The sequence below is a fragment of the Bubalus bubalis genome, chromosome 10 (genome assembly GCF_019923935.1).
Source record: "Bubalus bubalis isolate 160015118507 breed Murrah chromosome 10, NDDB_SH_1, whole genome shotgun sequence".
Classification (NCBI taxonomy): Eukaryota; Metazoa; Chordata; class Mammalia; order Artiodactyla; family Bovidae; genus Bubalus; species Bubalus bubalis.
The window spans coordinates 14,881,085-14,907,558 of record NC_059166.1 but is presented as its reverse complement, the minus strand read 5'-3'; the positions used below and the strand labels follow the sequence as shown (position 1 = coordinate 14,907,558).

The 26,474-nt window shown below is 40.3% G+C and overlaps 1 protein-coding gene and 1 non-coding gene across 17 annotated transcripts in view; one reads left to right on the top strand and one right to left on the bottom strand.

Moving 5' to 3' along the window:
* SYNE1 (spectrin repeat containing nuclear envelope protein 1) overlaps positions 1-26,474 on the bottom strand; it is a 494,933-nt gene that overhangs the window by 83,692 nt on the left and 384,767 nt on the right. For all 16 annotated transcript variants that reach the window (XM_044924087.2, XM_044924084.2, XM_044924085.2 and 13 more), the window contains 11 exons: positions 25,546-25,679; positions 24,722-24,926; positions 22,881-23,063; positions 22,183-22,329; positions 19,906-20,060; positions 19,023-19,170; positions 17,689-17,783; positions 13,678-13,912; positions 11,357-11,551; positions 6,996-7,121; positions 3,603-3,758 (listed from right to left, as the gene is read on the bottom strand). In XM_044924087.2, the coding sequence (XP_044780022.2) occupies positions 3,603-3,758; positions 6,996-7,121; positions 11,357-11,551; positions 13,678-13,912; positions 17,689-17,783; positions 19,023-19,170; positions 19,906-20,060; positions 22,183-22,329; positions 22,881-23,063; positions 24,722-24,926; positions 25,546-25,679 (1,779 nt within the window). The remainder of the gene's footprint in view (positions 1-3,602; positions 3,759-6,995; positions 7,122-11,356; positions 11,552-13,677; positions 13,913-17,688; positions 17,784-19,022; positions 19,171-19,905; positions 20,061-22,182; positions 22,330-22,880; positions 23,064-24,721; positions 24,927-25,545; positions 25,680-26,474) is intronic.
* TRNAW-CCA lies at positions 5,752-5,824 on the top strand. The gene has a single exon. It is a non-coding gene; the product is annotated as a tRNA-Trp (tRNA).

The window sequence follows — 26,474 nt, the reverse complement described above, 5'->3', positions numbered from 1 at the left end:
TGTGTGCTGTGCTCAGCCACTCAGTCGTGTCTGACTCTTGCAACCCCATAGACTCTAGGCTGCCAGGCTCCTCTGTCCATGGGACTCTCCAGGCAAGAATACTGGAGTGGGTAGCCATTTCCTTCTCCAGGGGATCTTCCCAACCCAAGAATCAAACCTAGGTCTCCTGCATTGCAGGCAGACACTTTACTGACTGAGCTACAAGGGAATCTTTAGACTGAAGCAATGTGAGAAGGGTATGCTTCAGCTTCAGGCCTTAAGACGTTTAATATTGAAGGTTTCTAGAAACAGTTTCTGCTTCCTCTTTTTTTTTTTATTTGTCTTAGTCTACTCACAGGTGCAAGGTATTAGTCTCTTCACAGAATGTTATATGATCAACAGGCACTTTCAAAATGTATTTCTAAACAGACTGTTGCCTAGCTATATGTAAGTCTGCTGAGCAATTTTACAACATAACTTTTATGTTAAGTTAATTTTACAATCTAACTTTTATGTTTTATGTTTTAAGATTATATCAATCTTAAAGGAAATCAGTCTGAATATTCATTGGAAGGACTGATGTTGAAGCTGAAACTCCAATACTTTGGCCACCTGATGCGAAGAGCTGACTCATTGGAAAAGACCCTGATGCTGGGAAAGATTGAAGGCAGGAAGAGAAGGGGATGACAGAGGATAAGATGGTTGGATGGCATCATCAACTCAATGGACATGGGTTTGGGTAGACTCCGGGAGTTAGTGATGGACAGGGAGGCCCGGCATGCTGCGGTTCATGGGGTCGCAAAGAGTCAGACACGACTGAGCGACTGAACTGAACTGAGCTGAGAACACTTAAGATATACCCTGTTAGCGACTTTAAAGTATATAATCTGGTCTGTTGACTACAGTCCCCGTGCTGGACATTAAATCCCTGGAACTTGTTCAGCTTGTAACTGGAAGTGAGCATCCTCTATACATGATGCTTTTCTTACATAGTACTGGTCTTCCTAAGCCAAAAAGTATTACATACTCATAATCTTCTCACCCTCCAAAATATTCAGAAACCTTGTCATTATTCTACATTTAGAGGAACGTAAGAAATAAAATAAATGTCCAAAAGTCCTATCTTGATAATCAACAGTATAAATGAACACTCAGCTGTTCTAGGTACTGCAGATGCAAAGAAAAGGTTTGTCCTCAAGAGCTTCAGAGTCTTCAAATCAAGTCGCAAACATAAAAAGAAAATGAGAAGAAGGGAGGAACAAAGGAACAGTGTACTGCCACACGATGGCACAGACCAAAAGGTAGTCGGGAGTTCAGAGAAACAGGAAAATACAGAGGTCTCAGCATCTCAAACAGTGGCATCACAGGAGTGCTGGAATTCAAGAGAAGAGAATAGATTAGAAAATCAAAAAAGAAGGAATGAATAGTCTAGGCAGGAAGTTCAGGCAAGAAGAATGGCCTGAGCAAGATCTTGGGGTAGAGGATTTCATGGTAGGTTTGGGAAGGTGATGGGAGCCAGTATTTAAAGTGTTTTCTCTCTGAAAGCTTCACAGACCTCAATTAGCTAGAGAAATGGATCTAGTCTAGTTCATTTCACATGATCTACTAAAAAGTACTGAGTCAGCAAGCAGTGCTAGACTTGTCTCAGTTTTAAGAAAAACGGATGAATAAAGCTCACAAGGGTAACTTAACATGGCTGTGATCATTCTCGAATGACTATATCCACCAAATACCTTTTATTTATATATGCTATGATACAATCTTTACATTAAAAAGTATACACTAATTTACTAGATGGTATAGATTCTGGATTGAAAACTCAAAAAAGAATAAAGTGTGACGAATATCAACACACTCCATTTAAGTTCCTCACTGGGTTAAATGAGAATGTACAACCCTGGGAAAAGTGACTAAATGAATTTTGAATGCAAATCATTGACATGCTTAACGATAATCATCTCTTACAATTCTTTCTTTTAAAAGCACACACACACACACACGTGTGTGCGTGTGCATTTGCCAAGTGTGCTCCAGAATTTTTCTCCAGTCCTTCCCACAGCTACTTTTATCCAGCCAGGAGTGTTGGAATAGAGCAGGTTCTCTTTCTGCTCTATTCCTGTACCTTTTTCAAGCCCCAAACTTGTCTAACACCTCCACTTTTCCCCCTACACCAAGCCGTCTTTTCCACTCTGATCTCAGCACTCAATTCAAGATTTATCCAGTTCAATAAGCACTTCCTTTATTCTCTGCGATCCACACTGTCATTAGTTTGCTTACATTTTTGTATATTGTTTTACTTATACCTGGTTTTCCTCTTCACTGTATAAGTTCTTTTTAATGGATTTTAGTCTCAGCTCAATGATAAACTACACAGTAGGGACATCTACTCTAGCTTGTGAAATTCACAATAATTAATGTGACTGATTCGTTTAACAAATATGCATCATAACCTATTTTGTGCCAGGCAAGGCAATGAAGGTACAGTAAGGAACCCTACAGACATGGTTCCTGCTCCCTGAAATGTATGATCTCAAGGCCATAAGTCAGAGCCATTCTTCACTTATGGGCTCTATTATTCCTATTTGCCTTGAGTGTCCACTCCTTGTCACTCCAGCAATCTTTCTCTTTCATTTACAAATCAAAACCCATTCTGGGATCTCTTTTAAGGTATTGTGCACAAAGAATGTGGGCTTCCCAGGGGCACTAGTGGGAAAGAACCCGCTTGCCAATGCAGATGATGTAGAACATGCAGGTTCGATCCCTGGGTCAGGAAGATCCCTTGGAGGAGGGCATGGCAGCCCACTCCAGTGTTCTTGCCTGGAGAACTCCATGGACAGAGGAGCCTGGTAAACTACAGTCCATAGGGTTGCAAAGAGTTGGACACAACTGAAGTGACTTACCCTGCATGCACTTTGAATGCACTTACTAAATGAGTCAAGTATGGCTAAAAATGTCAAATACCCATGAATTGTGAGGAAACAACTATCATAAATCAAGAGCAATAAGAAATGTTAAATGTACAAAACCGAGCTTCCCCAGTTGCTCAGCAGTAAAGAACCTTCCTGTATGCAGGAGATATGGGTTTGATCTCTGGGTCAGGAATATTGCCTGGAGAAGGCAATATTGGAGGCAATACTGGAAACCCACTCCAGTATTCTTGCCAGGAAAATCCCATGGACAGAGGAGGCTGGTGGACCACGATCCATGGGGTTGCAAAGAGTTGGACACGACTGAAGTGACTGAGCATGCATACACATACAAACCACTCATAGCATCAGCTAAAACTGCAAATAAAACCATGCTTTTTTACCTGTTTTAAGTATGAAAGGGACTACCAATATCTACCTAGCAAAACCATATCTATGTACCACATAACTGTACTTCCTTTTAAAAATATTTTGACAGCCAGTAAAAGAAAGAGCAAGAGAATCCGGTTTGGACACATTTAAAATAGAGTGTTAAGATATAATTGTCTAAATTTGAAGCACTGTCAAAATAAGCCCAGAGTTTTCCTCTATCCAAGTGGGACGGGTCCAAATGTGGACACAGCCACAGACATTTCAAACCATCTTCTAGTCTGCAGCCTTTCTGAGCGGATGCTGAGTGTCTCGAGTTTGTCTCACCTGGTGGCATAGTTCTTCCCACTGCCTCTGCAGAAGCTCCATGCGTTCGTTAAGGATGGAGATATCATCTGCACTGATGTAAGCACAGAGAGCCTTCTTCAGCAGTGTCAGCTGTGCCAAGTCATCTGTCCAGCTCCCAACTGCGTTTTCCAATTCCTAGATTTTTTTTTTTAAAGAAAAGCACAAAACTTGAATACTCATGGGCATCTATCATCACCAATTTCTCAAGTGTATTTGAAATCCCTCTTGATGTCTCTGGGCTTCCAGGTGGCACCTGGGAATGCAGCAGATATGAGGCTTGGGTTTGATCCCCTGGAGGAGAGCACATCAACCCTGTACTCTTGCCTGGAGAATCCCAGGGACAGAGAAGTCTGGCAGGCTACAGTCCATAGGGTCACAAAGAGTTGGACACAACGAAAGTGACTTGTCACTGGCACTTGATGTCACCGCCTTTCCATTCCATTCTATTTGAACACCCAAACTGGTTATCTATTGGGTTGGTCAAAAAGTTCATTCAGGTTTTTCCATCAGATGTTATGAAAAAACCTGAATGAACATTTTGGCCAACTCAACACTTTTCTTCCTACATAATCTGATAATTTGCCAGGTTCTTCTGATATAGTACCAGGATGCTTGCAGAATCTTTCCTAACTGGAAATGGAGATCTATTTTCCACTTCACTGACCACTTCTGATTGTCTTTCCTAGTTCAAGTTTCATCACCATATTAATCTTACTTACTTTTAAATCAGCTTAATAAAATCCTTTACCTTTGTCTCAAGTGACCGATCATGTTTGTGAAATACTTTTTAAAAATCCAAATACTAAATTTAACTCTCATCTTCAAACACTATCAATTGCTACAGACTTACTGATACATTGTAGTTAAAAAGATGTATTGCTGGTATTACTTGATTTAAAATAATGGACTGAATATGTTTACTGCAGAAGAAGAGAGATCATTCAGCTACTAGTAAAATATGTATTTTGTCCTTTCGGGGAATAATTTCAGGAAAAAAATCCATATAATAATATTTGAATGTTTTTCCAACAGTTTTTACAATGCTTTGAACAGATGACTAGTTTTAAAATTTGTATAGCTCTTGCTTTTTGCCAGCTGTTGATGTTTTTAGATTCCAGCTAATTTTGTTCATGAATAGAATATTTCACATGGCTTTTACCTTCTCTTTTGTCTCATTAAACAGGAGACAAGTTTCCAAAGGCAAAGGCAATTAACGGTAGTCTGAGGCTAACTTCTCAGGCAATTTAAGCAAACTAGGTTTTAGCCAGAATTTTCTAGGTAATTGCTTTGTTTTGCTGCTAAGGTGGTTTGGGGGCGAGAGTAGCAGAAAGCTGGACCGCAATGCATCCTTCTAATCTCCAAACTTAATAGCAGGGCATGTTTGTAACTGCTGTGTATTTTGGGACACAAGGTCCCATGGTAACAGTGTTTGGCTGAAAGACCAAACCATCCGGGAGTATTAAATATGCAGCATTTCTGTTTATATCTGTAGTCATATTAAACTGCCATATCACTGTAAAGATTTTCTTCTTTTTATACCAATTTCCAACTCCACCCGAAACTCAAATATCAGATTTGGTGTATGGGTTTAAAAAAGAACCACCACCACCAGGGATCAACTATCACAGACTCACGGACTCCATTTTAGATGTTTGTGTGATAAAAATATAGCCTTTGGATTCAGGAAACTCTGATAATTACCAACTTTGAAAAGTTATTAAACTTCTAGCTGCTTCGTTTTCCACATCTGCAGAAGGGAAATAACAGACTGTCCTCAGGAGCTTGCGTTCATGCCAACGGAGATAACACTGGCCAGCCATGGGCACACAGGGGCCCACTAAATGCCCATTCCTGCCTGTTGGAAAGTTTTCTTTAATCATTTGTCATAGATTTACAGTCAAAGACTGAAATATTTTTTAATCTTTGCATAGTACTGACTTTACATCTCTAGATAATATTTCACTCCCTTATAAATCCATGACATAAAGTACACTACCTTTCTTTTTCCTAAATCTGCCTCTTTTCAGTTTCAAAGATCATCTTCACATTTTAATACTGAAGAAAAATTCTTATATCTACTCTTTTAATGATTTCTGGACTTCTCTAAAAATTAATCTTTCTTGGGACCTCCTTGGTGGTCCAGTGGCTAGGACTCTGAGCTCCCAAAGCAGGGGACCTGGGTTCGATCCCCGGTCAGGGAACTAGATTCTACATGCCTCAACTAGAGATCCTGTGTGCTGCAACTAAGATATGGTACAGCCAAAAAAAATTTTTTTTTTAAATTAATCTTTCTTAAAGGCTTCTGACTTCTTAGACAATGTGAAACAGAGAACTTCTGATCAAAATCTAAATCATTTATATCTGTGTGAAGTTTTAAACAAAGTCACTCCAGTGCAGTAATTTACAAATGACTTGGAGAACATGAGGACATGTTTCATTGGAGGGAAAAAGCATCTTTAAAGATAACTTTATTTTGATCTGCATATTGCTCAGCAGAGAACTGCTGTCTTGGCACTTGACTTAGCTACTCAGGAGTGAATGGAACAAATCCTACAGACACTAAATCATGTTGGTCTCACTGAGCGCCCCGTGCAGGGAGCAGCCTGTTTTAGCTACTGATTGGCTTCCAAGTGCCATTTGAGGTGTTGATCACAATCTCTAAATTGATAGGGCCCTGAAGATACAAAGGACTGTGTGTCTCAACGCAGTAAGTGAAATCAGCTACTTATAGTTCCTGTTTTTCTTACAGAAAAGAGCCTTGAGGGCAGGTTGTGTTTCTACAAGGACCATGATCTACAGAATTTCCATGTCGCCGAGCCTCACTCCTCCAAATGTGAACTAGACTCTTCCAGTGTGGACGGTTTAGAAGGATTGTCTTTATTGCTCTTAATCTTGGTTTTAAATGTCTTTTAATGTTGTGTTTTACATTTTCATTGACTCACTCATGGTAATCCATAAACTAGTCTATAATTTTATCAATTGCAATAAATCAATAAGCAAGTTTCACCAGAGTTGCCTGCCCTAATGCAAGATACCAGAAACTTGCACCTACAGGTAGACAATTACAGGAGCTCAACTGAATTATGCTTTCAAAGGCATCACACTAGAAGCACAAGAAAGTGGAAGTGTTAGTCACTCAGTTGTGTCCAACTCTTTGTGACCCCATGGATCATAGCTGCCAGGCTCTGTCCATGGAATTCTCAAGGCAAGAATACTGGAGTAGGTAGCCATTTGCTTCTCCAGGACATCTTCCCAAATCAGGGATCGAACCCTGGTCTCCTGCATTGCAGGCAGATGCTTTAACATCTGAGCCACCAGGGAAGCCCAGAAGCGCAGGTAGGTGACAGTTAGAGGCTAAGTCCAGTGGTTTACCTTGCAGCACATCTGCTCCGCGTGGAGCTCTTCGTGATGATCTGGGAGAGGCTGGGAAAGCCTATTTTTGAAAGTTCGTAGTTTCTTCAGAGAATCAGCTATTCCGTTCTCACATTTTTCCCAGTCCTAGAATGGGCAGAGAAGGAAATTTTAAGGAATAAGAAGTTAGAAAACAAGAAAAACTCTCTTCTCAACTCCCAGACAATGGATTAAAGTTACACTGATGAGTACTGCAAAGGCGTCCACATCCATAGCCATGGGCATCAGTAGCAGAAGAGCTGAGTTCTAAACTTGTCTCATTATCTGTGTGACTTCAAGCAGGTGAGGCGCTATGTCTCAGTGTTCCTTACAAAAACCGAAATAACACAAACTCTCAAAAACTGTGGGAGAATGCAAGGAAACAACAGGTGTCAAGATGTCAAGGACAATGCCCAGAATATTATCAGTTTTCGAAAATGTTTTCTGCATCCAAATCTGTCTGCGGAGGTAAGAGTATAAACACACTACTTTGCCTCTCTCCTAAGCCCACCCATAACTGCACTCATGTCTCTACTATCTCAACACACTATAAGGGGTAGAAAAGAGGATATGGAATCTCTCTCACGGTGAAAATACATATTAGCTAAGAGAAGTAATATGAAATGTAAAGGTAGTATAAACCTGGCTCTGATTCAATTCAATATATAAACAGTATGAACTAAAGCAAAAACAGTAGAGGAAGAGAGAGAATTCAACAATTTTAAATGTACACCTTATATGTCAGTACGGATCAGTACTCTGAAGGAGAATGTAACAGGTAAAGAAGTAGAGTATTGGGACTTCCCTGGTAGTCTAGGGGATAAGACTCTATGCTCCCAATGCAAGGGGCCCAGGTTTGATTCCTGGTCAGGAACTAGATCTCACATGCCACAGCTAAATATCCGCATGCTGCAACAAAGATTGAAGATCTAGCAACTAAGACCCAGAGCAACCAAATAAATTAATTAATTAAAAAAAAAACAGGTAAGAACATGGAGGTAAGGAATGTGGTAGATCACTGTTGCTGCTGCTGCTAAGTCGAGTCAGTCGTGTCCGACTCTGTGTGACCCCATAGACAGCAGCCCAACAGGCTCCCCCTTCCTTGGGATTCTCCAGGCAATAACACTGGAGTGGGTTGCCATTTCCTTCTCCAATGCACGGAAGTGAAAAGTGAAAGTGAAGTCGCTCAGTCGTGTCCGTGTCCGACTCTTAGCGACCCCATGGACTGCAGCCTACCAGGCTCCCCCGTCCTTGGGATTTTCCAGGCAAGAGTACTGGAGTGGGGTGCCATTGCTTTCTCCTAGGTGCTGACAAAAGAAAGCATACATGCTGTGATTGTGTTTCAGAATATTACACACCAAAGGTAACAAAGGTTACCTCTAGGAAAGATACTAGGATTTGGATTTGAGTGGTAGTGTCATGTAGGGAAAATTTAATTTTTTTTTACTCTCTGTACTTCAGTTCTTACCTGAATTTTTTTTCAGACACATGACTTCTTGAGTAATTAAAAAAAGAAGAGTAAAAGAAAAAAAAAGAGAGAGAGAGGGAGAGAGCAACCATGATGGAGACCTGATTCTTTACAGCACCCTATCTACAAATAGCCCACATCTGGGGTCTCTGTGCCAATTAAATTCAACTCAACAAACCTCCTTCAGTTTGTCTGATACTCTACACTCCTGGCCTTCCCTCCCCCTCCCACAACTTAAATTACTGAGTTCCAGAGAAGGCAATGGCACCCCACTCCAGTACTCTTGCCTGGAAAATCCCATGGACGGAGGAGCCTGGTAGGCTGCAGTCCATGGGGTCACTAAGAGTCGGACACAACTGAGTGACTTCACTTTCACTTTTCACTTTCATGCATTGGAGAAGGAAATGGCAACCCACTCCAGTGTTCTCGTCTGGAGAATCCCAGGGACGGGGGAGCCTGTTGGGCTGCTGTCTATGGGGTCACACAGAGTCGGACACGACTGAAGTGACTTAGCAGCAGCAGCAGCAGAGACAACTTGAGTTGTTTTTAGTCATCAGCCTAGTGCCAAATCCTGCTACATTTCTCTTCACATTATTCTTTGGACTATCTTTCATCACCAGTCTTTTCCTGTCTGAGTTCTTTCTATCTTTTCTCCTGATGCCTTATTTTCACCACAGCAACACACTGTTGCTATTTCAACTCTCTTCTTTGAGACATAATTGCCACCTTACCTCCTTGCTCATAATGTCTTTTGGTTTCTAAATGAACTGACAGTTTGGCCCAAACTTTTCATTTTTTTAAAAAAAATTCCTTCAGGGAACTTCCTAGAGTATATAACCACATTCCTTCTTCCCATTCACCAGAAAGAACAAAAACAAAACCCAAAAGTCCCAGCTGTCTGTTTTGGACAGAATTGTTCCAATTCCCCTTTATTAAAATATCTTGGTGTTTCCAGGCTATGCTTTGTTCATCAATGCTAAGCACAGTTAGGGCAGATAACAGACTCTCTTTCTGCTTAAGCTGAACAACATTCTCAATTAAATCATCTCACACGCTGAAATCTCTCAACATGTGGGCAAGGAATGTTCACTGATCTAAAAAGAGAAAAGGTCAGCTTTTATTCTTTATAACGGAATTAAGAGGTAATTGTGAAGGTGGTAAACACACAGGCATAGACTTATGATGCCTGTGTTTCTGGCGTATTTACCCAGTATTCAGTTAAAAGCGAAAATAGGTAAGCATCATGGCTATGGTGAAAAGATACAGTAAAATGAGACTGTATAAACATTAGAATTCAGCCCCATAAATTCTTTCTCAGGCAACTAGGATCTAATGTATGATCCAAAAATAAAAAATACAACTTTAACAAGAGAATAGGGATTCCCCTTCCCAAAGATGGATTAGATTCTAAAGCTATAACCAAGAGTTTTACTAAATGAATTATAAGGAAATAACTAAATGTTATGGTCTGCAAACATTTATCAAAGCGGATATTTTATATGCCAACGAACAACAGACAAAGCAAATGAAATGACTCAGCCATCTCATCTTAGTCAGTCTTAGAAATGTGTCCAAAAGTCAATCACAAATAAATAAAAAATATATGATTAACATGCTCTGTACAGAATGATTTACAATGTTTTTAATCCTTTCCTGAAAGCCAAAAAAGAAGAAAAAAGAATTAGGTATATTGTATTACTGATGAATTGCAGTGTGTGCAAATAATGATTCTCTAACATATGTTGGGTGGCATTTTTGATTCATTGCTTCCTGCACAGAAGGTAATATATTATTCAATAAAATTCAGTAGAAAAAAAAATGAGTGTGCAAACATTAAGTATTCAGAGAAAAAAAAGCAAAATGTGTTTTATTAACTTTATTATTATTACCTTTGATCCAAAAACAGACAGGCCAAATTTAATAAATGACCTCATTAAAGTGCTGGTGATTATCAATGTATATTAAACTTTGGTATTTAGTCATGTTCGGTTTCAAAATGTTAATAATCTCAACAATAATTACCATCATTTGTTGAGTACTCAGTGTGTACCAAGTATTTTGATACATAATTCACTTTCATTATTTCATTAAATCTTCACAATGTCTTATGAAAGAGATGTGATCATACCCACTCTACAGATTAGGAAACTGAGGCTTTGAGAGGTTGAGTTTGCCAGGCTACCTTGTTTCTTATGGTTTTAACTTGGGTTTATCTGAGTTTAGAGCCCCATGCCTTCATTCAACTGCTGATTTAATTGTCTTATGCAAAGAATTGGAAAGTGAGGGAGAAAAGCACATTGTGGGAGGTCTGATAAATCTACATTTCCCTAAACTTTCTGTATGATCAGCATGCTGTCTGTATCCAACTACAGGCTTAATATACCTCCTGGAGATTTTATCTTACAGCAACTTGCTTGGATAAGCTAAGATCAAATCAAGAGTGTCTTCTTGGATAGTTTTTCCCTTGCTATAAAAGAAGAGATATCAATCTCGAAAACCACTTTAGAGTCTTAGATTAGGGAGTGGAATCTGCTCTTTGCATTCTTGTCTGGATTTATAAAGTCATCTCATGGCTTCTGGCTTAGCACTGACCATGAATCAAGAGTTCATCACTTGGACGGTCTTATTAGATTTAAAACTACTTTGTTGGGGGATTTTCCTGAAAGACAAACTGCTGAAGATTGGGAAACTTTTCCCCTTGAGGCAAGACAGGACAAAGTCTTAAACGAGACACAGGGGACAAAATACTGCAAGGTCTAATGTAATGATCAGCATTATTTGATTCACAGGATAAATGACATTGAGGAAGCAGCACAACTATTACAAGGGCATTTTAAACCACACGAGGCCCATAGGAGGGAAGAGCTGAACTTACCTGCAGCAAGCCAGACAGTTTTTTCTTCTGCTCCTCCAGACACACACTTGCTGACTTCCATTTCTCTTGGATCTCAGCGAGTTCAGCCTGCAGGGTGGCCTCAGCCCCGCTGTCGGCCGAAAGCAGAAGCTGCTTGCCAGCCTCCACAGTGAGGATGTAGCTACCTTGTTGCCGCAGGAACACTTTTTCTTTGAACTGAAAGGAACCGGAGATTTTTGATTTTCTCATTCTTCTCTTCACCATATCCCTGTTATAAGTGTTTTTAAATAATCCTAAATTTCTGCATCCATAACATGCTTTTTTCCCCCCAAAGCTTTACTGACCCTATACTTTGGGCCCGAGTGAAGGAACATATAAATAAATGAGAATTCCACAGACAGGGCTTAGTTTCTGTTGCCAACTTTTAAACAGTCATGATGCAACAGGAAGACTTCTCTATGCTGCTGCTGCTGCTGCTGCTAAGTTGCTTCAGTCGTGTCCAACTCTGTGCGACCCCATAGACGGCAGCCCACCAGGCTCCCCCATCCCTGGGATTCTCCAGGCAAGAACACTGGAGTGGGTTGCCATTTCCTTCTCCAATGCATGAAAGTGAAAAGTGAAAGTGAAGTCGCTTAGAGTCATGTCAGACTCTTAGCGACCCCATGGACTGCAGCCCACCAGGGTCCTCCGTCCATGGGATTTTCCAGGCAAGAGTACTGGAGTGGAGTGACTTCTCTATGAAGTTGACTTCTCTATGAGGCTAATGCAAAGAGACACAGAGGGATGTCTGACCCACTTGGAGGGCACAGTGAGGCTTTTTCAAGAGGCAAAAGCCTCATGAGCCTTGAAAGACAAAGGGATACAACCAGATGAAGAAGGATCTGGTGTGATGAGGCCAGGAGTCAGGGAGAGAACACCTTCCGCACAGAGAAATAAGGATGGGCAAACTCACTCAAGAGTATAAATTATGAGGAGTTCAGGACACTAGACTCAGTTGTCAGTGGCTAGAATGTAGGATGTCTATAAGTGAGTGGTGTTAGATAAGGCAAGACCAGACCTTGAAGAGAAGATTGATTTTTATAGTAAAAGTGACTGAGATTCATGGAAGAGTATTAAGCCATCAGGTAGAAAATGGAGTGGAAGAAAGTCATATATCGGATACCCTAAGACACGTTAGGGTTTCTCTGGTGGTTCAGTGGTGAAGAAAGTGCCTGCCAATGCAGGAGATGCAGGTTTGATCCCTGGGTCAGGAAGATTCCCTGGAGAAGGAAACGGCAATCCACTCCAGTATTTTTGCCTAGAGAATTCTATGGACAAAGGAGCCTGGTGAACCACAGTACATAGAGTTGCAAGAGAGTGAGTCAGCATGATTTAGAGACTAAACAACAATAACAAAGATAGGTTAGGAAGCGCTTGCCTATTTAGGGAAGAAATCATGACCACCTAATCTAAGGCAGTGGCAGTGGGGATGAAGACTTGAGGGATATAAGATGCAAGAAGCATGAGAAAAAAGGAGAGTAGAGCTCTAGAAGGACTCTAGGGTTGCTGATGGATATAGACCAGTGATAACATTTCCTTGGTTTGGACACATGGAGTGGATTGATAGAGAGTGGTTGGTTCAGGGATCATAGATGCTATTAGAACCCACCAAGTATATTATGTCCGTGATGCAGATAAAGCTAAAAGGTGGCTGGATGCATAAATTGGAGGCTCAGGAGGTGAATGTGACCAGAAGATCCAAAGTGACCCTTCTTTCCTGGTAGGGAGCAGTGGAAACCATGTGTAGAGATGGGGTTTCCCAGCGAAGCGAGGAGGAGACAGGAAGCAAGAGAATGACCTTTAAGAAAGAGGAGTCCACGAAATATACTGGGAGGGACCGATGAGAGGATGAGGAGGTCTCTATTTAAAAGGCTGGAGTCCCAAAGGTGGTGAAAGCAAGAGGTGGTGAAAGTAAGGGGAATGGACAAACAGCCCACCCAGGGCTGATCCTTTCACCTTTTCTGGAATATTTAAGGTTCATGTTTAAACGGCTCATGAGTAAAATATGTATTATCAATGCCAGGTTTCCCTGTCCTTGCCACTGCATTTCCATCCAAGCTGGGACTCACTGAGCTGCTGAGAGGGCGTTGGGGGTGAAGTGCAGGCAGTCTTTGAAGAAGGTGGGACTTTCACTGTTAAATATGGACTCTGTAATGGATCATTTTGTACATTTCTGCGGACATTTGAGAACAATGCTTGTTGCCATTCCAGTGTCACTCTAGAATCCTGAAGAACTGGGGTTAGGGTAAAGCATGCAATGAACACACAGAAGAGGTTTAAAAATAGCCTGCTTTGCACCTTACCTGCACTTGATCAAAGAGGGCCCTTGCCTGCTGCAGTGGTATCTGGACACTGCCCAGATCACTCACGGGCAGACAGGACACCTCCACCAGCCATTTACGGAGCTTTTCTGCCATCTCCCTGTAGCGCTGCCACTGGTGGATCTGGCTGTCAATGATGCCCCGCCTCTGCTGAGCCCGGCGGATCACCCCCTGCCACTGATTACTGAGGAGGGTCAGTTTCAGGTTGAACTCATCCCTGGTGAAGAAATAATTACATAAGGAAAACCATTGTTATCCTGATGAAAGTGTTGTAAAAATGTAAGCTGCTCAGTCGTGTCAACTCTTTGCCACCACATGGACTGTAGCCCAGCAGGCTCCTCTGTCCATGGAATTCTCCAGGCAAGAGTACTGGAGTGTGTAGCCATTCCCTTCTCCAGGGGATCTTCCTGACTCAGGGATCAAACCCAGGCCTCTTGCACAGAAGGCAGATTCTTTACCATCTGAACCACCAGGGAAGCCCCATCTAGGATAGAGTTCTTCATATATCATGCTGTGATCTACTGTCAGCTCTACTGAATGTAATTTAAAAAATTAATAAGCAGTTAAACTATCGGTCCACCAGGACTTCCCTGGTGGCTCAGATGGTAAAGCGTCTGCCTACAATGCGGGAGACCCGGGTTTGATCCCTGGGTTGGGAAGATCTCCTGGAGAAGGAAATGGCTACCCACTCTAGTACTCTTGCCTGGAAAATCCCATAGATGGAGGCGCCTGGTAGGCTACAGTCCATGGGGTTGCAAAGAGTCGGACACAACTGAGAGACTTCACTTTCACTTTATTAGTTTGCAAACAGTGTGTCAGAATAGGTGGACATATCTGTAAGGTCACTGTCATTCACTCCGAGTGCACAAGAGGGGATAGAACATAAGACAGCGGCTTCAGTGGAAACGACCCCCTGGACATGCCCAGCACGTGGCAGCATCTTAAGTATGCCACTGCAGGAGAAAGTGAGGAGACCAGCTTATTTACAACCTCTGTCTCCAGCTACAATTATAAACCACTTTGGATGAACAAAACTGGGTTATTTTAGCTAGAATCATAAACCACTTGGATAAAATTATGTTGTTTAAAAATACTTGAAAAACTGTACTCCATAAACTCTCACTATTCCCTCACAATAGACAGCCCTAATCTTTAGCAAATTATTTCACATTCTAAAACATCCCTTCTACATTTTAAGCCCACTTTACCCGTTCTTAGAAAAATGTAAACTATCTAATCATCATTTTTGAATAAAGGTTGTCCATATACTTACAGACATCAAATTTTATTTAAGCTTTCTCAATATCAGGCTGACTAATCTCAGAACTTTTAGTTGCTTCTTCCTACCTCTGTGTTTCCTAACTTTAAAAAATGTTGGTAGTTTTTTTTTTTTTTTTAATTATGTTTCTTTAGCAGCCAACTGTGGCTCTAGAACTGGTTTGTCCAGTATCAAATAGACTGGGTTTCTTTGTAGATAATGGTGCTAGTCACACATTTTAGTAGTAAAGTGTAACATTACTTGCTCTTTCTCTATGTTACTCATTTTGCTTTTCTTTCCTCTTGCAGATGGGTTCTAATCTGAATTAGATTTATTATTCTGGACTCCTATATTCTTGATATATTACCTAGGGCTACTATAAACTTCGGTTTCCCTGGTGGCTCAGACAGTAAAGAACCCGCCAGCCAATGCAGGAGATTTAAGAGACATGGGTTCCATTTCTGGGTAGGGATGATCCCCTGGAAAACGGACTATTCACTCCAGTATTCTTGCCTGGAGAACTCCATGGACAGAGGAGCCTGGAGGGCTACAGTCCACAGGGTCACAAAGAATTGGACATGACTGAGCGACTAACACACACACTAAAAACTTTGATTTTGTAACCAAATGTGTTATTCAGTGCTTCTGTTTTTGAAAGAAAATTCTGATGTTTATAATCTATTTACAATAGAACTAAATATGATGAATTAAAAAAGTAATAACAGTTAAACTATCAGTGTTTGCAAACAGTGAGTGTATCAGAATAGGTGGATGTATCTGTAAGGTCAAATATGATGAATTAGGTTCATGACACTTCCTTAAAAGATGCAAGCATCCGTCATCTCTGACAATGTCTAACTCCAGGCCTTGAGGATGTTCTGTAAGAGTACCATACATATTGTTTCCCTATCAGCTAGCATTCAGGGTCTCTCTGGAGCCTCATCTTCACTTTGTAGAACCAAGCTGTCTGGAGCTCTCTGACAGCATGAGGAACTACTCAAAACATGACACTGGGTTCAGTGCTGAACCTGAACTCTCAAAACCAAATGTATAAACAAACCTTTAAAACACAATACATTGGTAATCTAGGACCTCTCTTATTTATCAACATGCTCGCATCTGAATTTTTTTTTTTTTTCTACTAGCAACGTTCAAAATTATTCTCAGGTCCAATCCTCATATTTTCATCTCCTTGGTGTTTTTCCCTGCTAACATTTAAAATTTAATAGATGTTGGCTTGCACATGAATTTTAAATTTTATTTTACTTAATGATGTGAGCTTTTATAATATTGTCACAGAGAAGGGAGGATAAAGCAAAAGATAAGTTGATTGCATTTCAATATGTCTTATTCTAAAGGCCTTAAATTCTTAGTTAAGCTCACATTTAAGTTTGGCTTCCTTAGAATAAATATGGCATCAAATTTTGTTGTTCCAAGTTTAACCATGAAAATCTTTCATGTACTTCCAAAGAAATATCCACTTAAGACTAAAATTGGTTCCAAAACATGAAAAAAAACCCAACACACTCTTAATCAAAATAATGACTTATTTTCTATTTTGTGTGTGTGGGGAGGACTAAGTTAATTATAATCACAACTAGACTCTTGAGAGTCCCTTGGACTGCAAGGAGATCCAACCAGTCCATTCTGAAGGAGATCAGTCCTGGGTGTTCTTTGGAAGGACTGATGCTAAAGCTGAAACTCCAATACTTTGGCTACCTCATGCAAAGAGCTGACTCATTGGAAAAGACTCTGATGCTGGGAGCGATTAGGGGCAGGAGGAAAAGGGGACGACAGAGGATGAGATGGCTGGATGGCATCACCAACTCGATGGACAAGAGTTTGGGTGAACTCCGGGAGTTGGTGATGGACAGGGAGGCCTGGTGTGCTGCGATTCATGGGGTTGCAAAGAGTCGGACATGACTGAGCGCCTGAAGTGAACTGAACTGAACTGGTCCTAATTATGGAAAAGACATACAAATGTGATAAAAGAAATGAGGTTTGTATTCCAAATATCACCATAGAAAATTGATTGGGTAGAGTAAATACTGTTCCTAGGAAAGGTAACACAAGACGAAGCTGCCAATTCACATACCATAAATTTAAAAAGGGGCTAGATTTTACTCTGTATTTTTAATACAGAGATACTTTGCTAAGCAATAAAGAGAAAGCAGGGTTTCAGACTGAGTGTAATCTGACTTAAGGTAGCAAACCATTTCCAAATCATGGTAAGGGAAACCTGGCTTTTCCTGAGTAAAAACCAGGTACATGAGGGCTAGGCTTGATTCTGTTGCTACTTAGTTATGTGATCTTGGTCAAATGAGTTCACGTTTCTGGGCCTCAATTTTTCATTTGTAAGTAAGAGAGATGGTCTAGTGACCTCTGTGCTACTCTGAGGAATAAAATTTCTGCAACTGTATGAGAATATTACCAGCATCTGTTGACACATCATTGACACAATTCATTCTGATCTATTTTAATTCCAGTCTCCTCCAGACCACTAGCAAAGATTGGCTAGGTGATTTCCAATTACTCTATGTCCTTCATATAACACAACAGAGGTTCTTTAAAAAGATTCAATACTCAGTCATTTCAGCGGTTCAGACAAGTCCTTCCTCTAATTACTGAGGGTCCTTTGTGGGACACTTGCTTTAGGCATATATTCTCTAATCTGCTCAAAGAAAATGACTAATTTACTGGAACCTTTCTTTGTGATACAATATCAAAGATCCTACCTGTCATCAACTTGACCTTGTTCTAGAAGGTGCTGTCCATCAAAAATGATCGAGTGCAAAATCTGCTGACGGCTGAACATCTCTGCTTGAAACAACTGTTATTTAAAAAAAAAAAAGAAAAACATAATTTAGAGTTCCTAATTTTACTGACCAGTTCTCCAAAAACTTTCCAAAATTTCTGGTTTAAGCAAGACTATGAAAAACACTTCCAGATGAATCAGGCTGTATTAATATATAAAATCCTGCAAGGTAAGAACATTTTAAAAACTATCCATTAAGATAAGCTTAAAGATACAGTTTAGTTTTTGTTTACTAAGACTGTGACTAAAAGTATAATTATGTTTCCCTTCTTTCTTTCAAAATCACCCAATAAAGTTAGTTAATACATAATTTGTATTCTGGTTTATTTTATATGCAGAATACAGTCCATTTTTAGACAGAATAGTTCTAAAACCTTTTAAAAAGTTGAAGAATGGAAAAAAATCCACCATTTTTAATAAACTCATTGTTTTTCAATTTAGCTTAGTTAATAAAATTGTTTCACCACTAAGACTTTCAAATTTTCACTGTTTTTTAAACAGGTTTATTGAGATAGAATTCTATATCATATAATTCATCTGATTAAAGTGTGCAATAATTTTTCTTATATTTACAGTTATACAACATCACCACAATCAATTTTAGACTATTTTCACAATGCCCTCCCAAAGCTCCATACTCATTAGCAAGTTTCCAGCTTTTAGCTTTTCTCTGCCCTAGGAATCCTGGATCTCCGTTTGTGTGTATTTCATAAACACATGGAGCAACTTAGTTACACTAGAAAACAGCAAAATAGAGGCTAACAGCAAATTTATTAATTTGCTTTCCGGATCTAATTCACTCTAGATGTTTCTTGAGAAAGAATTATAATGCAATTTGATCAGGAAGTACACTGGGAGATGTTTGGTAGCTTGATTTTCTAGTATAAAACATGTATGTGCTTTTTAAAGAACTCACAATTTTAATTTATTAGAGATTTTTGACCAAAGTGTAATCTCTAAGCAACTAGCCTCAGAAATATTATTGTAGTCTGTAACTCAACTTGGAAATTACCTTACCGTAATTCTGACATGATACCTTGCAGGATATTGAAGCCTGTCCCATGCTTATAACCAATCACATTTTTGGGATTAAGATATCAAAACTTCAAGCTTAAAAAAGACGACAAAAACATTGCATGCATTTGAGCAGACTTGGCGCACAGTACAGGTCTTTCTTCCACATGGCATTTTTTGCAGCATCTTTCAAAGGCCTAACACTGTTTTATCAGCCAAAACAGTACTGGCGTAACTTACCTCATGTGCTCTCTGCTGCTCCAAAAGATGCTGATAATTGCCTGAAATCTCTACTGCTAACTTTTGTTCCGTTTGAACTAGGAATTCCATCCATGTTTCACATTTTTCCAAGAAAGTCTGATGTTGTAGCAAAAATGACTGTAACTTACTGACAGAATGAAAGAAAAAGAATGACAATGTTGCTGCTTTTTTCTTATGCCTGTAGCACATAAAACTAGATTAAATATTCTCTGCCTCCAATTTTAATTTGACCTCTACAAAGCTCTCCCATGAGGTAGTAAGTGTCTTAAAAAATAAAAAGAAAACTGAAGAAAAATGTTTTAATGATAAAATTATATATCTTTTACATATTCTTATATAAAGGGCTTCCCTGGTGGCTCAGAGGGTAAAGCATATATAAAAGCTTTATTTTTTGATAAAAACAAGATTAAACATTCCTCAGTACATTCAACATGGGAAACCGTATCACAATTTGAGTTGCCCACTTTTAGTTCAAATTTTGTATCACTGGAAAGACCTAGAATGTATGCTATGCTATGCTAAGTCGCTTCAGTCGTGCCCAACTCTGTGCGACCCCATAGACAGCAGCCCACCAGGCTCCGCCGTCCCTGGGATTCTCCAGGCAAGAACACTGGAGTGGGTTGCCATTTCCTTCTCCAATGCATGAAAGTGAAAAGTGAAAGTGAAGTCGCTCAGTCGTGTCTGACTCTTAGTGACCCATGGACTGCAGCCTACCAGGCTCCTCCGTCCATGGGATTTTCCAGGCAAGAGTACTGGAGTGGGGTGCCATTGCCTTCTCCGCTAGAATGTATAAATATACACAAATCATGAACTATCTGTACAGATATTTCAGAGTAGCCAAAACATCTCTGGGTTACGCTACCTGAATCTTTCCGTAGTCTGGGAGGAGATCAGAGACCAGTGCCGATTGAGATTCTGCATCCTTTTGATTTCTTTATCGTTCAGGGGCAGCCTGTATCCAAGCTCATTCAGACGGTCTAAATCTGGGACCATGCTGCTGAATTTCAGCATCTGTCCCTGGAAGCAAGATGCAAAAGTAGGTTTAGCACCACGGTCAGAAAAGGCAGAGGACTTTCAGAGTGGACAGTGAACTTCTGATTTCAGGGAGAAGCTGGTCTTTGGTCTCCTCTGCGTTTCTAGGCATCCACTTGCCATCTCCAGAGTTGCACAGAAAGCAAAACGGCACCTCCCCATCAGCTTTCAGCGCTGCTGCTGCTACTGCTGCACGGCTACTCTCTGTCCTTTATTGAACACTTTGTAGTTTACATGTGTTATTTACTTGCATCATTTACTCAGCAGTAATGCTTGCTTGAACTGATAAAGGATGAAAATTGTGTTGATGACTGAAAAAACTTATTTCCTACCCTTTATATGTCATTTATCCGTGTTAATCTGCTCCACTATTATTTAATAATAATAATAATAGTTATAGCAGCAATAGCTAACATTTATTGAGCCCTTATAAACAAAGTACTGTTGCAAGAGCTTTATAGATAATAACTCGTTTTATCCTCAAAACAATTCCATAAGGTAAGAACCACTACTATTCCTGATTTACAACAAGAAATATGAGGCACAGACTCTTTAAGGAAATTGCTTAAGACCACCCAGCTTGTGAGAGAGCCAGATAAGCAACATTTGATGGGTTCTCCCTGGATACAACACAAACTCACTTAAGCTCTGAAATTACTATGTGTCATCTCAACAGCTTCAGCTTTAGTTTCTTGACCCCAACCCCTAAGTTGGGGAGACTCAACTGAGAAAGCAGTTTATGCTTTCTGGTCTCCTTTGTCCCTCCACACACAGGACAAAGCTGCCTGTCCTGCCTTTCCCTGTGGGCATCCTTAACTCCATCGAGGAAACTGGCTATAGGAAGAAGAAAAGGTCAGGCCACCTTTGGCTGTGTGTTTCCACTTTACGTGCTCTGAAAAAAGGCTCATCACCCTGAGAGGGAATAAATCTTTCCAACTGTCAAAGCCAAAAGCAACCTGCTAGATGCCAGAATTTCCACGGGTACGTATCAGCAGTGAACAAAACTGACACGGTGCTCACAGAGTGTAAGACACTATTCCAGTAGTGGAGAGAACAGTAGTTAATTGCATGAGTGTCATTAGAAGATATGACGAAACTCTGAAGAAAAAGAACAGTGGGTCTAACAGTGTATTGCTGGGGAGCCTGATCATGGACAGAAAGGGAGGCTTTCTGAGAGCGCCATTGAACAAAAGGACCAGGAACTGATTCCTTTTGGTGGGCATGGAGTTGGTGGGGATAAGGAATGAATTCCAGGAAGAAGGAAGCCAGGGCACATCTTCCCCAGAGACGCTGGGAAACATCGCAGCTCCCAAGTGGCTGGAGAGTGACAGGGACAGTGGTGAAGATGAGATCCTTAGGAGGGTGGAAGCTGGGTATTTCTGGTCTTGATACTTCACCACATCTTTATCCTGAGAGCAATGCGAACCCATAGAGGGTTTAAGCAGAGGGATAATATAATAATAAAAATGGGCATGTCTATTGTATTATTTTACTTACTTTAATATAGTTCATAATTAAGTAAATCCCTGCAAAAGGAAAAGATCATTGTAGCATTATGGGTTGGAGGGAGAGAGAGAGATTCAAGGAGGTCCATGGAGGTTGAAGCTTGGCCTTGGCCCCTGAGAGAGACTGGGCAACTTGAACTGGGAGCGGATGAAGGTAGCGATGAAAGGCTTAAGAACATGGACAGAGGTCATGGACTAAGTGTGAGGAGGGACCAGAGGGAGGAGGAAGAAGAATGAGATGCAGACATAGCACTGCTCCTGGGGTCCACCATCACGGACCATGACATCTGCTGTGGTCACAGACATCACTCCTCTCACGAGAAAAGGAAAGCAGAGCTGGCAAAAATTCTCTTGGGAACAAATGGCAGGCCTATGTCAGGAGTTTTTTGAGTTACCCTTAAGATTCTGAGCATATAAACCTGGGGGACTTTTCTGGCACACCAGTGATTAAGACTCTGTGACTACACTGTAGGGGGCATGGGCTCGATTCCCTGGTAGAGGAAGTACAATTTTAAACAATTAAAATGCACATGCTTAGCCAAGATAAAAAAAAGAAGCAGCAGCAGAAGCTAGATCTGGGATGAGGATTTGAACACACTTACCTTCAGCTCCTCCATCCTTTCCTGGATGGTCGAGAGGTCAGAGGAGTGGCTAGGGTCCTGCCCTTGTAGTATTTCTTCAGCTTCTACTATCCAGGTCTCCAAAGCTTCTAAACTCTTGGTAAAGGTTTCATAGTCAAGAACGCCAGCCTTTGTTTCCACAAAAGAAAATTGGTATTTAGAAATCTAGTGAAAGGGCAAGTGGATGTTAAAATTATTTTTCATATTCTTGCATCAAATTGCCATTCTCCAGATGTCATTTCTAAAAAGACAAGGTTGCCATGATTTACACTTTCTTCTTTGTATTTATGTAATTTTCCTAAAGCTTAGAATTACTTCTATGTACCATTAATTAACCAATTAAAGTTTTTTAAAAATACATTATCAAGAGAGATATATTGATTCTTACAAAAGCTTATGTAAACATGAGTGTTAACATTAAAGTTACTTAACATTTATTAATTGAACACATTTTACCAAGGGAAAAAAATCACTGATTTTAGGGCAAAATTACATGGTAGAGAACAGGGCAAGACGCCCAGCTTTCCTTGACCCCACTGGAACTTTCAAATTTGTTTATTTTTAAATTTTTTGATCTTGAAGGAAGCATTGTTTGATGATGAAAGTTCTCCTTTTCCTATTTATGGCCAGGTTTTACAGGATGCCTAATTCATAACACCTGCTGAATATAAGCTCTGTACCTGTAACACAGTCTGCTGTTTGCAGAGAGCCTGTTCGAGGGCATGTAATTGTTGCCTCAAAGAGACCCAATCGGATTGAATGGCTGATGCTGCCGAAGCGTCCACTTGTTGCTTGAGTTGCCCTCCCAGCTCATGAAGAACTACAAGAGAATCCTGAATCGGCCCCAATCCTTTGAGGAGGTCCTACAGAAGACGAAAATATGCTCATCATGAAACAACAGGTTAAGTGTACTCATTATTGTAAACAATTACAGACACTCATTCTTATTTGTCCAATTATTACACTAAATAACCTCCCCCTGAAGGGGGGGAAAAAATCAAGAACTGAATTCCATTTTTAAAAACGTGTGTATTAACATAAAAAAGTGCTATTCTGATTATAAAAGCCACATAGGTTCCTTATAAGACATAGAGGAAATGCAGAAAAACTTACATAAAGAAGAAAAAAAATTATCTACAAGTATAGCCAATAACTAGAAATATTTTGGCAGTTTTCTTTTTTTTTTCCCCTTGCCTCTTCATGTAATTGACATCAAGTTGAAAATCCAGTGCTACATTTTACCTTCTAGGACTTAACATTAGACACACAAGGGAGCAGCTGTATGTGTGGTCACACCATAGTGGTTACAGTACCCCCCTCCCTGGCCGGGGGGCTCAGAAGCCTAGGTACGGCTCTGTGAGCAGCAGCAAGAGTGGACTCCATCCTTTTCCGCGGCATCTCTCACCTCCATGCTTTGTGGGACCCTCGTATATACTCCAAATTATAAGCTGGTGGAAATTCCCTGTTTCAGTTCCATCTACCACTTGGGGATGACAACTGACTGGTTCTTCTGCCTGTTTCTGATGACTCACAGATAGATGGAAAGAGCAGAGCCTTCCTGGGGCGTCAGTGAGAGGGGAAAAACACGGGGCAACTTTAATCCTGACACAGAGATCAGAAAATTCACAGCCATCATTTGGCGCCCTGACTGTAAAACAAGTATCTCTCAACTCAGGAGGACTGAAAATGGAAAATGACAAATCTCATAAAGATGAGCTATGTGGAAAGAGAAAAAAAAAAAAAACACTGAATTAACTTTACGGTAAAACTTAAACTCTAGCTTTCAAGGGATTATTCATTTTTCATGTGAAGGCCTTAGAACGAGTTAAACTTTTATTTATGTGTCTTTTATAACCTGCCTAATTCTAATAAACTGATTTGGGAAAGTTTATAAGAAGGTCTTTGAAATAAGTTCATTAAAATAAAGACAAATGGGGGAAACAGTAAGAGGCATGTGATAAGTGAAACAAGAGAAGAATAGTTCCTGAAAACTTTAAGTAGGTTATTGGCAGCTGCAGTGAAAAAGAGAAATATTAAAAAGCTATTAAAAAGAAGTATACTCATAAATCAGGAGAGAAAGACTTCTTCTTACCATTAAGTTCTTAGAAGAAATTATTGTGTTGAGGCTTACATAAGAGATAATGGCCCTAACTGGACGATATCTTTTAACAGTGGATTTTTAAAAGATATAACATTACTTTTCATACGGTCATTTCTTATATTGACCATCTCTGTAAAAACAGAGATCCTTAAGTCTATCACATGGACTGTATTCCATTAGGAAAAATGGGAAAATGACTCTTTAAAAAGAAAGCAATGGGAGGGGATCTCTTTAACTCTGATACATGTGCAACTGTGTTCTGAAAACCTAGCAGGCTCTCTGATATTGGAAACAATTATTTTTGGAAAGCTGTCCCACATAGAGCCATAACAAAAGCTTACACACAGCAGCACTTGCCCTGTTAAACTCGAGAAGTCTAAGCCTGGCAAGTTGAGAACTCGAGATAGTTCTTGAACATACATTGCAATCTTGGATCCAGGTGGCAACTTCGTCATCACCGATGTCCTTGTCGGTGGCTGCCTTCAAGAACTCGTTGGTTCGTCCCTCCTGCTGTTGAACTGTAGCAGCACATTGTTTGAAGTAGTCCTTGTATCTCTGCCAAAGCTGAAGTAGGGCCTTGCTGGCACGCAGCTGCTCGGCAATCTCTTCCAGCAAGTTATTCCATCTGGAAACGATAGCCAACACTCATGGGTTGATTCCCACCTCTCACCAAATGCTGTTATTTGCTATTTTATTTTTCATGATCCTGGTTCATGTGAATATGGACATAATGCAGATGTCTCATTTCTATTTAACGTAATAAAAAGTAACATTTCACAGTCATATTTCAAGGGTAGATAGTAGAAAAGGGGTCAATCTTGGGGTATATTGCAGTTATAATTCCTTTCCAAATGTCTTCACTGCATTTATATGTGCGTGTGTGTGTGTGTGTGTGTGTGTGTGTACAGTCATAGCCCGCCAGGCTCCTATGTCCATGTAATTCCCCAGGCAAGAATATTAGAGTGGGTTGCCATTTCCTTCTCCAGGGGATCTTCCTGACCCAGGGATTGAACCCAGGTCTCCCATACTATAGGCAGATTTTTTTTTTACCAATGAGTCACCTGAGAAGCCCCATCTTCACTACATTTGTTTCTCCTTAAATTCATTTTGTGAAAATAAAAACATTAATAGAATAGTGCCTATAAGGCTCAAGTTCAAAATGCTAGGGTTTAATTGTATCATTATTTATAATTACATTGTGATATAAATAATGAGCAACAGTGTAAAACCAGCATATTCCATACCTCATGTTGACTTCTTTTAGTGTATTAGTAAGAGTTTCTGTCACAGGTGGGTGACATTCTTTTAAAAGTTGATTGGTCACAGAGCCAAATTTCTGCAAGCTCTTTTCCTGTTTTTCTAGATCATCTTGAAGATTCTGCCCAAAGAAAAGGCCACAGATGACATGACAGGGTCTAAAAATGCTAATGATCAAATTTTGAAGTAATATAGCTGTTTTCACACAATATGAAAATATGCAAACACAAATACATAAACTGTGACTTCTGCCCCAATGTTTCGTAAGTTTCCTTTAGATAATCATTTTTCCTTTTTAATGAGTTTGTTCTTGTGAGTGTGAGGAGGGACTCTTAACAATTGAGCCTTGGAGTGGGATGGGTAATTCTGCCAGGAAAGTTCACATAGGGAGCCCCTGTTCATCATCCAGGAGGAAGCCGTGGGGCTGGTGGGTGTGCAACCGTGGTTCTCTTTGCTGCTCAAGATCAAAATCCAGATCTATATTCTATCGCTTACCGAGAGCTGCTCTATCAGAAACTTCTAATAATGACAGTTTAAGATATCATAGCTTTTCTGCATGCGTGCATGCTCAGTTGCTTTGTCGTGACAGTCTGACTGTTTGTGACCCTGTGGACTGTAGTCCGTCAGGTTCCTCTGTCCATGGGATTCTCCAGGCAAGAATACTGAAGTGGGTTGCCATGCCCTCCTCCAGGGGATCTTCTCCACCCAAGGATCAAACCCGAGTCTCCTGTGTCACCAGAATTGCAGGCAAATTCTTTACCCACTGAGCCACCCAGGAAGTCCCATAGCTTTTCTGAGTACCATCTAAGTTCTAGCTCTGAGTGTTCTTCCTTGCAAAGGAAGCCTATAACCTCCAAGGTTATAGGCTTGGTGGAGTCTTCTACCAAGAACCAGTGAAGAAGGATATTTCCCAGGA